Here is a 16036-nt window from a genome sequence, read left to right on the forward strand (position 1 = left end):
CACGCTACGTCTTGCCAGCAGGAACGACGCGGCACACACAGGATCCTACTGCAGAAAAGCTTTAATGCGTCTTGAGAGGGAGAGCATAAGCTTACAATGCGGAGACGCCGAGTGAGGAATAACCATCCCTTATATAGGAAACTGTCCTCGCCTAGGACGTGTCACTCTCTGACTGGTCGCTGCCAATTATGCCAGATGACGTACCAAAACGTACGTGTCCCTTTGAGTAGGGAAGTTACCAGGTGCCTGCGTATTGCCCCTTTTACTAGGTGCGTTCTGCCGTATGCCGGTGCCATCTTGTAAGGGAGTATGTGAGGACAGCTCCTCACATCTGTGAGGACAGCTCCTCGGACAGCTCCTCACATCTGTGAGGACAGCTCCTCGGACAGCTCCTCACATCTGTGAGGACAGCTCCTCGGACAGCTCCTCACATCTGTGAGGACAGCTCCTCGGACAGCTCCTCACATCTGTGAGGACAGCTCCTCGGACAGCTCCTCACATCTGTGAGGACAGCTCCTCGGACAGCTCCTCACAGTGAACTCATGCAGAAACCAGTTTGCATTTCATCAATTATGTAATCATGCAATTGCCCACAAATGGGAAACTCATATTGCATAATTGTTTCATGTACTCTTGGCCTCCAATAACTGTGTTTCCCATTTAAGGAGAGTCTATGGTTAAGGAGAAAGACAGAAGACAAAGATAATCCTCATTGCAATCTGAGTCTGGGAATTCTTTGATACTAGGAAAATAACATGAATTTTATTCCTGGTGTCTGCTTTCAATGCTAGGAGAGTATTTCTGTAACCATTTTAAATACAACAACTCCACATATTATTTATAATAGTAATATAATATTATATAGTATTATGTATATAATCTATACATAATAACTCAACAGAAGTTTGGGGTACTGAAGGCCTCTAAAAACTGTTCCTCTTTCAAAAATTCATGAGGTGAATTTACATGCTAAAATAATTTATAACTGTGGTCAGTGTGAAATATTGTTAAAATCTTATAATTAGAGGACATCAACACATAATATTTTCTATTACTTTTGATAATTAAACATATCATGAATGCAATCTTAAGTCCAGATCTGCAGTTAGTTGCAAACCCATTACATGCCTTGGTTTTATGGTCATAGCTATTATACCTTTCTTATGTTCCATTAAACACATTGATATAATCTCGTACAGGTTTTGATGTGTTGAAGACAAATTATTATTTTTAGACTGTCTTGAAAAAAATGAATCTACTGAAAACATAATGAGGGTGACGAGAGAACCAGACAATACCAAGAACTGAGATTCAGTGTGTGTACCAGGTACTAAGCTGAGAGCCTATGGTATTGTTAGACATTTTCCAAGCTGTATTACTTTCACTCGGCTGAAACTTGAGCTGCAGTGTTGATACTGGTGCTTTAGTAATTAAGACTAATATCTTCTTTATATCAAATATTTAAATTATGATATTTGGGATGGAGGAGTTTACCAAATATAAATAGACCCTAGGACCATTAAAGCCACAATGTGACTCTAAATTTAGTACATTATGTTTTATTATAATCATTGACAGAATACAAATACAGCTTTATTATGACAGTCTTTTTTTCCCTTCACCAGATCATTTATTATCACAGCACTCTGTGGCTGGACCACTCCCGCAACAGTCCCTGGGGTCCGTGGGGCCTTCCTTGTTCGGCAGGATACAGCTTTGCTGGATGAATGGGTAGATCCTCTCTCAATGTCCTTTGTGGATGAGTTGGGGTGGGTTGCGGAGGGTGGAGGTAGTTCTCCCTGATGCCGGGTTTACACAGTCCACTTCAGACGCCAGGTCTCCTGATGGGTGCCAGTACCGGGCACCACAGCTTACACAGGTATACGTGGATGGGAAGCCACACACAGCACAGAAGGGACGCTGGGGCCGAGATGGGGGAACTACACAGACTGTCAAGTAGTTGGGGCCCTCAGATGCATTCAGGTTCTGCTCCTCCAGCAAAGCCTGGAAGTTTTTGGGTAAGCGAAGTTTGAAGTGGTCACCTCGAGTTTTCTTCTTTTTCTTTCCTGTGTCTGCATCATCATCGAACTGAGGTAGTCTCTTGCCCAGCTGGGGGAGGCCGGCGTGGGGGTCATCCTGGAAGTTGTTCTCTAACACCTCCAACTGTTGATCCGCCTCTGCCTGGCTGCCCGGTCCAGCACCCACCGCTGTCCAGGGTCCTGGGAGGGAACTTGTCTCGCAGTCTGCATCTCAGGACAACAGTCTTTTTACATGATATCTTGCCTTCATTAAAATTTATCTTGACAGTAGACAACACCAGACTGAGTTTTTGAAGTAGAAGTGAAAGAAGATTGGTCAATGTCAAAGGGACAAGAGATCTTGTATCCTTTCCAAACTCTGCTCCCACCTGGCCTGTTCCTACACCTTAACTGCACTTTGACTGGTTGTCTTACATCACTTCCCCCACCACTCCTTTCTTTTATTTATTAATTTTAACTGCATTTCAATTTGCTGCCATAGCTTCATTCCAAGTTTCAATTTTCAAGTTAGAGATTTGATCTCTAGGCTTGAATTCAAAGTGTTATTCTCAAAAATATCTCCTGGGAAGCGGTGCAATTTGTCCCTAAATAACCTATAAAGCATCAGTTTCTTTGCCATAAAAGGAAATATTTTGCTCATAACAAACAACTCTCACAAAATTTCTATGCATCTTCATAATGCCTAAGACTAAAATGTAGTTATCCCAAGTTTGTAATCTCATAATTTATATATTTTGCATTTTGTAGTCTTAGTCTTTATTGTATAGCAGGTGAATAAAGAATTCTGACATTGTACTAACTTCCTAAATTCTTTCTTTTAGTAGACATAAGTAATCAGTCTAGAATGTTTGATCCTATGTCTTCATTTATATATTATTTATTGACTAATTATCAGCACATTGGTCATTTAGCTATGTAGTCTTCAAAAGCACAATTTTACATCAAATACAAAATGTGGCTTATGTTCTTTCTAATTTTAGTATTTTACTCATATTCCATCTAAAATTTTAATTTAATGTGGTTGATTTTATCACAGTTGAATGTGTTAACATACTTGATAAGCAAACACAAGATATATTTAGTATATAATCATTTTTAAAGATTTTTTTCTTCATAGTAGAGTTATAGCTACTTTCAAGGGGGTATTGCAAATTTAACCTTTTCAAGTGTTTCCTTCAGTATCTACAAGTAGGACCTATTGACTTTTGTTGAAGTCAGAGAAATAGCACAGCTTATCCCTGAAGCTATATTCCATGAATTTAGAATAGATGAACTACTTTAAAGTTGTCTCAGAACAGGAGAAGCAGCCTAGGGAACCACACCTTTAGGAATTAGCTTAAAATGTTGACCTAGGAAGATGTCCACAAATGTGATTTTTCTTAAATAGTTGATTTATGCACATAGGAAGAAGTACCACTATGGTTGAGGTGAAAGGTCAGTTCATACATTCACATTAGTGAATATTGAAACTATCAACATAGCTTAGGAGAAGGCATCATTCCTAAATGTTAATAGTTAAAAGGAAAAATGAACAGAAAATAATCCTGTAGAATAAAGATGGTATGTGCAATATGTTTAGCTCAGTTTTCTAGTTATAAGGGGTTTATTAGTATTCATTGCTGTTCAATTTTATTGATTCCAAAATATCTTACTTTAGACTTTTCCTACAGTAGGAGCATTGTCCTATACTTTAAATTTCAGGCAAATATTTCACTCAATGAAATCTTGAAATTATCGATGGCTGGTGGTATCTGATATTGAGCTGTATCAATTCTTTCCTCCTAAACGTTTTTATTATCAAGAAATTGCACAACTGTTTCTGTGGTTAAAGAAAATACTATATTAAAACAAACATAAGTTGTTTGTTAGGAATTGGTACTGCAGAATAAGCAAGTAAAATTGCCTTCATGTTTATTATATCAATGGACATGTTGTTCATATAAGAATTCTATATAGAAACCTAACTAAATCTCCCAAATCTTTTGGGTTTATAGGGGGCAGTAGGGAAAATCTTGCCTTGTACAAACTAAGAAAACTGAAAAAAAATAGACTGTGGTGGATTAAATGATAATGGACCTTAAAGGATCATGTGTTTGAATCACTTGTAGTCAATTTATGGATATGTTTGGGAAGGATAAGGAAGTATGATATTGGTGGAGGAGTTACGTCACTGGAAGCAAGTTTTGAGTATAAAAAGCTTAACCTGTCTCCTGCCTGTACATTAAGATGTGAGACCTCAGCTATTTTTCTAGTGCCTTGCCTGCCAGGCGCCACATTTCCAATGAAGATTGGCATTGTCTTTTACTCTTTAGAATGTGAGATCCACATTAAATGCTTTCTTTTAAATTTTGTCCTGTTAATTTTTGTTTGTCTGGCTTTTTTTGTTTTGTTTTTTTTTTGTTTTGTAACAACAATGAACAAGTGAGATACTAATCTTGAGAAAGTGTGCTATATTCTCATAAGATGCTTACTGTGAAGCTATATTCCAAAAATGATGCTGGCACATAAAAAGGGCATTTTTGGAAAAAATGGGTCATAATAGAGAGCCCACTAGATGGATTATTGCTCTTTAAAAAGAAAGCAGGACAAGGGTAGTCATTGACGAGTCAAATAACAGGTCACATCAAAGTCCAACTATTGTAATATGTTGATTTTGATCTCTGCTTATTGAATTCTTATAAGTGAAGTTTAAATTAAGTTTTATGAAAGTGATTATATTATGCACCACCCCCTTCCTCTCTCTGTGTATTTTATATAAAGTGAATAAATTTCAAGTAAAAATCAGGTATTTGGCAGTAAAGGTTTTTGGGTCACTTTAATAAAAAGTTATTATGAAAGTTAAATGATGTAGTAAATGAGGTGATAAATGAGGTGAAAAAACCCATGGACTTATAATATAATTAGTTTTTAACTTTTTTTCATGAAATATTTTAATTTTATGGTTTCACTAACATAATCTTAGAGAATTAATACAGTAAGTCGCATTACTTTGTCCTCTCCCATATTAATTAGCTTATAAAATCTATCCTAGTTATGTTACTATCTCCTATACTCTATATCTTCTAATAATACTGGTTACATTTCTGTTCTCTTTCCCAGACATTAAGAGAAAAAGTTATATACATTTCAGTCAATTATATTATATTATCAATTCCTTGAAAAAAGAAAACATTTTCCTCTACATGTATAAACCATTAAGAGAATTAGCATCAAGATTTTCATTAATTCAATTAACCAGTACTTTTAAATATATTGATCTGGGATTTTAGGATTCAATGCTTAGCTTGAGGTCTTTGAACATTGCATTAAAGTTTGTAAGAGACTCCCCATTCAGCAGATATGGGAGGTGGCCTATGGTTTCTCCATATTCTAGAAAATGCATTTAAAGTTAATTTAAGATGAAGTTCAATTTTAAGATAAATTACAAGGGATTTATATAAGTGTTTTCTCTTTTTTAATATACTAAGGTTGAGTCCTTTTGTTTTATATAAATTGACAAAATTCAGAGAAAATTGACTTCATTAAAATACATGGAAAAGAATCAAATTTAATGATCTGTGTACTGATCTGAATCTATGTACATACATTTTCTCATTTTTTTACCCCATTAAAATCATTTTAATCATTCTAAATTTTAGGACACTTGGGAGGTGTATGTATATAGTGTTTCCAAGTAAAGAGTGTGAATTTTAATTTTCACTTCCTTTGCTAATTTAATGTCTGAGTTGTTATTATTAGCTTTTCTCCTCAGGATTCATTTCACCTTCACCTGCTTTTCACATTTCTTTCAATCCATCTGTTCATGTGTACTTGTATAGTTTTAGCAAAATAGAGCATATCTAAGCCATTTAACATTCCTATTCTCTGTGTGTATGCATTGTCTATGTAAAATAAAAAAATATTAGTAGTTCAAAATATTAAGTTATAGATATGTAAGCAATAACAAAAATTTCAGTACTTAATCAACTACCTGTATAAATTGTTATGACAGACGGGAAGGAGGGAAGGCACCTATGTCCACAAGGTATCGTTTCTTCAAGTGACCCTGATATTTTTGCAATTATTATCTAAAGTATAGATATAAATTTTAGGAGAAATCCAATCATTCCTAAGGGCTCCAAATGACTCCATATATATTATGACTGGAAGATTTGTAATATCGTTAGTTTCAAATATTTTTTTCTACCTTGAGTTGGAGTGAACAGAACGGATTTTACTACTAAGAGACATTTAGGAAAATAAGCAATTTGATTGTGCCATAGAGGTGACTGTGTGTCAGCACCATGCACTCAACTGGAGTAAGAACCTGTGTTGTTTCTGAAATCCCAGAGGCTGAAGTCAAGAAATGACATTTCCCAGAAATTCTTTGAGGCAAATTTCCTAATCACATTTCATTAGTGACAAAAAAGGAGGGTGTAACTTAGAAGGTGCTCAGAGTCAGAGTTAGAATCATTGTTCTTCTGGCAGGACTGAGGAATATTTGTCATTGTGGGTGGAGCAAATCCAAGTATCAAGCTATGAATTAGGCAGCTGGTATTATCCTCCACTGGGCTGATTCACTGATGCTGGTGGGCAAAGGAAAGTACCTCAGCTTCTTTTTTTGGGGGGGGGGTGTGAGAAATAAATTTTCTTTTTTTTAATCTATATTAACTTGAGTATTTCTTATTTACATTTCGATTATTATTCCCCTTTCCGGTTTCTGGGCCAAATCCCCCTAGCCCCTCCCCCTTCCCTTCCATATAGGCTTTCCCTCCCCATCCTCCCCCCATTAACACCCTCCCCCAAAAATCACACCCTCTGGGGGTTCAGTCTTGGCAGGACCAAGGGCTTCCACTTCCACTGGACCTCTCACTAGGCTATTCATTGCTACCTATGAGGTTGGAGCCCAGGGTCAGTCCATGTATAGTCTTTGGGTAGTGGCTAAGTCCCTGGAAGCTCTGGTTGCTTGGCATTGTTGATTGTGAGGAGCTGTCCGAGGAACTGTCCTCACATATGTGAGGAGCTGTCCTCACAAACTCCATTACAAGATGGCACCGGCATCCGGCAGAACGCACCTAGTAAAAAGGGCAATACGCAGGAGCCTGGTAACTTCCCTACTCAAAGGGACACATACGTTTTGGTACGTCATCTGGCATAATTGGCAGCGACCAGTCAGAGAGTGACACGTCCTAGGCGAGGATAGTTTCCTATATAAGGGACGGTTATTCCTCACTCTCCGTCTCCGCATTGTAAGCTTATGCTCTCCCTCTCAAGACGCATTAGAGCTTTTCTGTAGTAGGATCCTGTGTGTGCCGCGTCGTTCCTGCTGGCGAGACGTAGCGCGGGACATCTGGTGCCGAAAACCCGGAAAAGACCTCGCCATCGTCAGCACCTTCGGAGATCCCTTGGTGACAAGGAGGATTCAGAACTGCAGGTAGATACGTTCGGAGAGGCAGCCCTCTCTTGGACTTTGGTCTGGGGTTGTCACCACCTTGGGAAGGATTTGTTGAGGCTATAGTATTTGTCCTGGGAGCCACCCTACTCTTTATGTTCTGTTTTCACCGTTTTCGCTGTTAAAAGGACGATCACAGCAGCTGAAGGCGCGTCTCAGTCTCTCGTATATAAGTGAGCTTCGCGCAGCTCCCTTTTACCTTCGATTTTGACTGTTGAGGAACAAGGACGCGATAAGGCTGACGTAGATAAGTGGCACCATCCGGGGAGGCGCGTGTAAGACTCCCGTACATAAGAGAGCAGCGTGTCCGTCTCTACCCTTTCACCTCACGCCTTGTCAGGCGGACGTAGATAAGCCGCCGGCGTTCCTGGCCCATCATGGGATCCTCACAGTCTGTGGTCACGGCCTTGGAAACAGTGTTAAAGCAGAGGGACATCAAAATTGGAGGAGGAACACTTAAAAACTTTGTGAAGGAGGTGGAGAGTGTGGCGCCTTGGTTTGCCTGTTCAGGCTCGCTTATGATTGCCTCATGGAACAAACTTGGAAAAGACCTTGACAGAAAATTGGCGGAAGAGGATCTGCGCCTAGAGACCAAAGCTATATGGAAGCTGGTTAAGAATTGTTTAAAGGATGAAACGTGTAAGGCAGCAGTAGTAGAAGGACAGGCCACTCTCGAGGTAGTCCGGGAAAGTCTGTCAGAAACCGAACGTAGTGAGAGGTTGGGCGCGCGCAAGAAAAAGGACGTCCTAAGAAAGAAAAAGTGCCCTCCCGGTAAGTCTGCAGACAAGGGAGCGTTGAAATTTTCAGATTCCAGCACTTCCTCCTCTACACATAAACCAGGAGGGGGAGCCAGCCTATACCCTGTGAAAGAGCTAGAAGCGCTGAACCTCGACAGTTCTGAAAGCTCTGAAAATAAAACCTTAGACTCAGAGGAGGAGGCTGAGCTAGATGAGGAAGCAGCTAAATATGAGGAGGAAAGATATTACCCCGATGAATGTAGGGGAAGTAATAGAAGCCTTCTAGCGCGGCCGCCACCAACGGCGCCTCCTCCATATGAGACATGCTCACGCGCCTTCTCACTAGTCCCCGAGAGGATGAGAAGAAAGCTGAGTATGACATTTCCTATCTTTGAGACTCCGGAGGGAGGACGGGTCCATGCCCCTGTTGAATATAATCAGATTAAGGAATTAGCGGAATCAGAAAGTATGGAGTCACGACCAACTTTACTCTAACACAACTTGACAGGTTGGCCATGACAGCATTGACACCAGCTGATTGGCAGATGATTGCTAAGGCAGCCCTTGCCAGCATGGGCCAATACATGGAATGGAAAGCGCTCTGGTATGAGTCAGCCCAAACACAGGCCAGAGCCAATGCTATGGCCTTAATACCTGAGCAACAAGAATGGACTTTCGAACTCTTAACAGGACAGGGCCGCTTTGCAGCTGATCAGTCTGCTTACCACTGGGGCGCCTATGCTCAGGTCTCCAGCATGGCTATTAGAGCCTGGAAGGCACTGTCCAGGAGAGGAGGGATTGATAATCAACTTACAAAAATCGTTCAGGGACCCCAGGAAAATTTCTCAGATTTTGTAGCTAGAATGACAGAGGCTGCAGGACGAATCTTTGGCGATCCTGAACAAGCAGCACCACTAATAGAACAGCTCGTTTTCAAGCAAGCCACCCAGGAGTGCCGAACAGCCATAGCCCCCCGAAGAAATAAAGGGCTACAGGATTGGCTTAGAGTTTGCAGGGAACTTGGAGGGCCCCTTACTAACTCAGGCCTGGCGGCTGCCATTCTCCAGTTCCAGCGACGCCCCGTTAAAGGGACGGATAAAAGATCATGCTTTCAATGTGGGAAAACAGGCCATCTGAAAAGAGACTGCAGGATGACAAAAAGAGACAGGGGGTCTGCAACCCTCTGTGTCCGATGTGGCAAAGGCTACCATAGGGCTGACCAGTGCCGATCAGTGAGAGACATTAAAGGCAAACTAATCCCTCCTTTGGAGACTCGACCTAATGAGATGTCAAAAAACGGGCTGGTGGGCCCCCGGTCCCAGGGCCCTCAAAGATATGGGAACCACTTTCACAGGGCCACGACCCCGGCAGAGGAGGTCCCCCAAGAGGCGACACAAAATTGGACCTGCGTGCCGCCTCAGACTTCTTTCTAATGCCCAAGATGGGCATTCAGCAAATTCCTGCTCAGACTGTGGGGCCTCTACCCCCGGGAACCATAGGCCTTGTCCTTGGGAGAGGATCTCTCGCCCTACAAGGACTGATAGTCCATCCAGGCCTTGTTGAAGCTCAGTGCTCTCTTAATATTCAGATTCTTTGTTCAAGTCCCGATGGGGTTTTTTCCATAAGTAAAGGAGATAGAATAGCACAGTTATTACTCCTTCCGTGCTCCCAGGCCACGATACAGGATACCAAGGGACCCATGGGTCCACTGGTCATGATTCGGCATACTTGGTGGTTCACCTTAACAACCGCCCAAAATTGAGCTTAGAAATTAATGGAAAGAAATTCGAAGGCATACTGGATACTGGGGCTGATAAAAGTATAATTTCCTCAAAATGGTGGCCTCAATCATGGCCTACCACAAAATCTTCTCACTCACTACAAGGATTAGGCTACCAGTCATGCCCTATGATCAGCTCTGCCACTCTAACTTGGACAACTGCCGATGGCCGACAGGGACAATTTATTCCTTATGTACTTCCCCTGCCTGTTAATCTTTGAGGGAGGGATATTATGCAAACCATGGGACTGACCTTATCTAATGAATACCCCCCACAAGTGGCCCACATGATGTCAAGGATGGGCTATAAGGAAGGTAAAGGCCTAGGGCGATTAGAACAGGGTTGTCTCACGCCCATTGAACCGATCGCCAACCCCCATAAACAAGGCCTGGGTTTTTCTTAGGCGCCATTGGGGCAGCACGACCCATACCATGGAGGATGGAGGACACGGTGTGGGTTCCCCAATGGCCATTAACCTCTGAGAAATTACAGGCAGCTACAGGACTGGTGGATGAACAATTAAGATTGGGACATTTGGAGCCCTCCACCTCTCCTTGGAACACCCCAATTTTTGTAATAAGAAAAAAAATCAGGAAAATGGCGACTACTCCATGACTTGAGGGCCATTAATGATCAGATGAAATCCCTTGGACCCATTCAGCGGGGCCTTCCTATACTCTCGGCCCTACAAAAAGATTGGAATTTGCTAATAATAGATATCAAGGATTGTTTTTTCTCTATTCCTCTTTACCCCCCAGATAGGCCCAGGTGTGCTTTTACTGTCCCATCAATTAATCATACTGAACCTGATAAAAGATACCAGTGGAAGGTCCTACCTCAGGGCATGGCCAACAGCCCTACGATGTGTCAGTTATATGTTCAGGAAGCCCTCAAACCAGTCAGGGAGACCTATCCAAATTTACTGTTAATCCATTACATGGATGATATATTGATGTGTCATAAAGACTTAGAATTACTCAAACAAGCCTATTCCTTATTACAAAAAACCCTTAAACAATGGGACTTACATATTGCTACAGAAAAGGTCCAAATTGCTGACACAGGTCATTTTCTAGGATCCATTATTTTCCCTGATAAGATTATACCCCAGAAACTGGAAATCCGTAGAGACCACCTCCATACTCTTAATGATTTTTCAGAAGCTCTTGGGAGATATCAACTGGTTGAGACCATTTTTGCAAATCCCTTCCGCGGAATTAAAACCTTTGTTCGAAATATTGGAAGGGGACGGCCACATCACCTCCCCTCGTGTGCTAACTCCCGCTGCAACCAAGGCCTTACTAAAAGTAGAAGATGCCATAAAACAGGCCCAATTGCAACGCATTGATTGGTCTCTACCTTTTTCACTCTGTGTACTAGATACCAAGGATTTACTCACTGCCGTTTTATGGCAACAAGGTCCACTGTTATGGATCCATCCACATGCTTCCCCTGTGAAGATTATTGATTGGTATCCAGCCACAGTAGCACATCTGGCTATTAAGGGCCTAAAAGCTGCTATCTGTCATTTTGGGACTCCACCCCAATCCTTGTTTATCCCATATATACCCTACCAGGTCCAAACTCTAGCCGCTACCTCTGATGATTGGGCAGTGCTGCTCACATCCTTTACAGGGAAGATAGATAATCATTATCCTAAACACCCCCTATTGTGTTTTGCAAGATCACAACCTATTGTTTTCCCTCGCGTCACATCCCACAGACCATTAAAGGAGGGGATAACGGTGTATGCGGATGGGTCAAAAACGGGGTGGGAGCATATGTGGTAAACTCCCAAGTATTCTCACGACAATATTTTGAAACCTCACCCCAAGTGGTAGAATGCCTAGTGGTCATGGAGGTCATTGAAAAATTCCAGGTTCCTCTAAATATTGTTTCAGATTCTTCCTATGTGGTTAATGCTGTTAGTATTCTTGAAACCGCCGGTATAATTAAAACCACTAGTAAGGTGGCAGATATTTTCCGAAAAATCCAAATTATCTTATTAAATAGAAGATTCCCTGTATACATTACTCATATACGGGCCCATTCTGGACTCCCTGGCCCAATGAGTTCAGAGAATGATTTGGCTGACAAAGCCACAAAAATGATAGCTGTGGCCCTGCCCTCTCCTTTAGAGGCCGCTAAAGCCTTTCATGGCAATTTCCATGTCACCTCAGAAACTTTACGCCGCCGCTTCTCTATAACTAGAAAAGAGGCACGTGATATAGTCACCCAATGCCAACAGTGCTGCCAGTTCCTCCCAGTTCCTCACATCGGGGTCAACCCGAGAGGAATACAGCCATTGCAAATCTGGCAAATGGATGTTACTCATAATTCTACTTTTGGAAAATTACAGTATGTGCATGTATCTATAGACACATGTTCTGGCATTCCACATGCCACCCCACTTACAGGAGAAAAAACAACACATGTCATTCAGCACTGCCTTGAAGCATGGAGTGCTTGGGGAAAGCCAAAATGTGTAAAAACTGACAATGGCCCTGCCTACCCATCTCAAAAATTCCGTCAGTTTTGTGCTCAGATGCAGGTTACCCACCTGACGGTCCTGCCCTACAACCCTCAAGGACAGGGAATCATAGAGCGTGCTCATCGGACGCTCAAATCATATTTAATAAAACAAAGAAGGGGAATTATGATAGAACTTCCCCCAACACCCTGAGTGGCCACTGCTCTGGCCCTTTTTACCTTAAATTTTTTAAATCTTGATGAAGCTGGACAAACAGCAGCTGAGCGACATTGCTCAGAGCCCAAGAGGACAAAAGAATTAGTCAAATGGAAGGATGTATTAACAAATGACTGGAAAGGACCGGATCCTGTTTTAATAAGATCCAGGGGAGCTGTCTGTGTTTTTCCACAGGACAATGAAATCCCATATGGATCCCAGGACGACTTACTCGGAGCATCACAGCAAGTGATCAAGAAGGAACTGGGACTCCTGCACCTCCTCACTCTTCTTCCATGGATGCCAGCAACGGTGCAGGGTGAGCTACGATGGGGAATAATGTCAACCTTTCCACTCCCGACGCCGGTGATATACCACTAACAGGGATTTAGGGTTGGCCTATTTACCTAAGGATCCACAGGTTGAATGACTAAAAGAAAATAGGACTATTCCCCTTAAGGGCAGCCTTTGCTTTGGCATATTCAACAAAACATCTTTTGATCTCCCTTGCATTATGTTATGTAATCAATCTTCTGCTTGGTTAAGGGAGGCCACATGGGGAACTGGTGAGGAGGACATTGTGGCTAACGCCACAGTTCTCTATGGTGGTGGCCTTACATTGCATTAATGGTAGCTGCACTGATCTTACGCCCATGGCAATGCTACTCGGAGGAAAGGGCGAAAAGGGACGGTTGTCATTTTCCTGGATGGGGAACATCAAACCTGCTGCCTCTGTCTGGACAGCTACTCATATAAAATATCGCAGTAGTTACCCGCATGCCTCACTTTATCCCGATCCCTGTTGATGCCCCGGGGACCATACCTTATTTAGAGGAAAAAGAGATTTTGGTACTTCTGCTATTATTGCTGGCATTATTGCTACGACAGCAGTCGCTGCCTCGGTTACTGCCTCGGCATTGGCCTTGTCAAATACAGTACAGACAACCCAAACTATCAATGATTTATCGGCCACCATCTCTGTGGCTCGGGACAGACAGGCCTCGGCCAATACTCAGATATAGGGAGGCCTTATGCTTGTCAACCAACGTATAGATCTGGTCCAAGAGCAATTAGACATTCTATGGCAACTGGTCCAGCTTGGCTGTGAGCAAAAACTCCCAGGCCTTTGTGTCACCTCCATATAATATGACAAATTTACCTGAGCTGCTAATCTGTCTAAGAGTCGTTCACAGCATCTGTTACAGAATTGGACCTCGGAGTTTGAACAGACACTTCGGGAGCTGAGAGCGACCATCATTCAAGTAAATTCTACCCGACTGGACCTGTCTTTGACGGAGGGATTGTCATCCTGGATCACCTCAGCAGTCTCTTATTTCAAGGAATGGGTGGGAGTGGGACTTTTTGGAGTGATCCTCTGCTGTGGATTAGTGTTACTCCTCTGGTTGCTTTGCAAATTGAGATCTCAAACAAGAAAGGACAAAGTAGTGATCGCCCAGGCGCTTGTAGCCCTTGAACAAGGAGCGTCAGCCGATATCTGGTTGACCATGCTCAAGCAACAGGTCGCCGGATGGACAGCTCTTGCACTCCTAGAACCTCGGTTCATTGCACAGGATTAGAGTGTCCGGCTTGAGCAGCCCATGAGGGGTGACGAGCTTAGCATCGCACAGGGAAGTTCTACCAAATATGCTCCCTGGAAGACATGTCATATTACATGAGGGTTTCTGCCCCAGTTTTCCCTCCTTTGAAAAATGGCAGTGCAACGGGTCGGGAGTGCCCTGGGTCCCAACAACAGCCTAAGGGTATCTCTCTTGTACAGGTTCGCCAACTTTGTACGAGGATATGACCTCTGTCTTCACCCTCCTATATCTGGGTGTCCTGTTTGCTTAAAAAAACAGAAAAGGGGGAGATGTGAGGAGCTGTCCGAGGAGCTGTCCTCACAGAGATGTGAGGAGCTGTCCGAGGAGCTTTCCTCACATATGTGAGGAGCTGTCCTCACAAACTCCATTACAAGATGGCACCGGCATCCGGCAGAACGCACCTAGTAAAAAGGGCAATACGCAGGCGCCTGGTAACTTCCCTACTCAAAGGGACACATACGTTTTGGTACGTCATCTGGCATAATTGGCAGCGACCAGTCAGAGAGTGACACGTCCTAGGCGAGGATAGTTTCCTATATAAGGGACGGTTATTCCTCACTCTCCGTCTCCGCATTGTAAGCTTATGCTCTCCCTCTCAAGACGCATTAAAGCTTTTCTGTAGTAGGATCCTGTGTGTGCTGCGTCGTTCCTGCTGGCAAGATGTAGCGCGGGACAGTTGATCATATGGGGTCGCGAGCCCCTTCAAGCTCTTTCAATCCTTTCTCTGATTCCTACAACGGGGATCCCGTTCTCAGTTCAGTGGTTTGCTGCTGGCATTCGCCTCTGTATTTGCTGTATTCTGGCTGTGTCTCTCAGGAGAGATCTACATCCGGCTCCTGTCTGCCTGCACTTCTTTGCTTCATCCATCTTGTCTAATTGGGTGGCTGTATATGTATGGGTCTAATGTGGGGCAGGCTCTGAATGGGTGTTCCTTCTGCGTCTGTTCTAAACATTGTCTACCTATTCCTCACCAAGGGTTTCTTGTTCCCCTTTTAAAGAAGGAGTGAAGCATTCGCATTTGGTCATCCGTCTTGAGTTTCATATGTTCTGTGCATCTAGGGTAATTCAAGCATTTGGGCTGATAGCCACTTATCAATGAGTACACACCATATGTGTTTTTCTGTGATTAGGTTAACTCACTCAGGATGATATCTTCTAGTTCCAACCATTTGCCTATAAATTTCATAAAGTCATTGTTTTTGATAGCTGAGTAATATTCCATTGTGTAGAAGTACCACATTTTCTGTATCCATTCCTCTGTTGAAGGGCATCTGAGTTCTTTCCAGCTTATGGCTATTATAAATAAGGCTGCGATGAACATAATGGAGCACGTGTCCTTTTTATATGTTGGGGCATCTTTTGGGTATATGCCCAAGAGAGGTATAGCTGGATCCTCAGGCAGTTCAATGTCCAATTTTCTGAGGAACCTTCAGATTGATTTCCAGAATGGTTGTACTAGTCTGCAATCCCACCAAAAATGGAAGAGTGTTCCTCTTTCTCCACATCCTCGCAAACATTTGCTGTCACCTCAGTTTTTGATCTTAGCCATTGTCACTGGTGTGAGGTGAAATCTCAGGGTTGTTTTGATTTGCATTTCCCTTATGACTAAAGATGTTGAACATTTCTTTAGGTGTTTCTCAGCCATTCAGCATTCCTCAGCTGTGAACTCTTTCTTTAGTTCTGAACCCCATTTTTTAATAGGGTTATTTGTCTCCCTGTGGTCTAACTTCTTGAGTTCTTTGTGTATTTTGGATGTAAGCCCTC

At 42.6% G+C, this 16036-nt stretch overlaps 1 protein-coding gene and 1 pseudogene across 1 annotated transcript; one reads left to right on the plus strand and one right to left on the minus strand.

The window, feature by feature from the left end:
* Positions 1-1811: 1811 nt before the first annotated feature.
* On the minus strand, positions 1812-2249 carry Znhit1-ps1 (zinc finger, HIT-type containing 1, pseudogene 1; annotated as a pseudogene).
* A 5598-nt stretch (positions 2250-7847) lies between these two features.
* On the plus strand, positions 7848-9640 carry LOC148005016 (uncharacterized). The gene is given in 2 exon segments (XM_087555182.1): positions 7848-8664; positions 8667-9640. Coding segments are annotated over 2 exon segments (1791 nt in total).
* Positions 9641-16036: the final 6396 nt, after the last annotated feature.

The sequence above is a fragment of the Rattus norvegicus genome, chromosome 6 (assembly GCF_021556685.1).
Source record: "Rattus norvegicus strain SHRSP/BbbUtx chromosome 6, alternate assembly SHRSP_T2T, whole genome shotgun sequence".
NCBI lineage: Eukaryota > Metazoa > Chordata > Mammalia > Rodentia > Muridae > Rattus > Rattus norvegicus.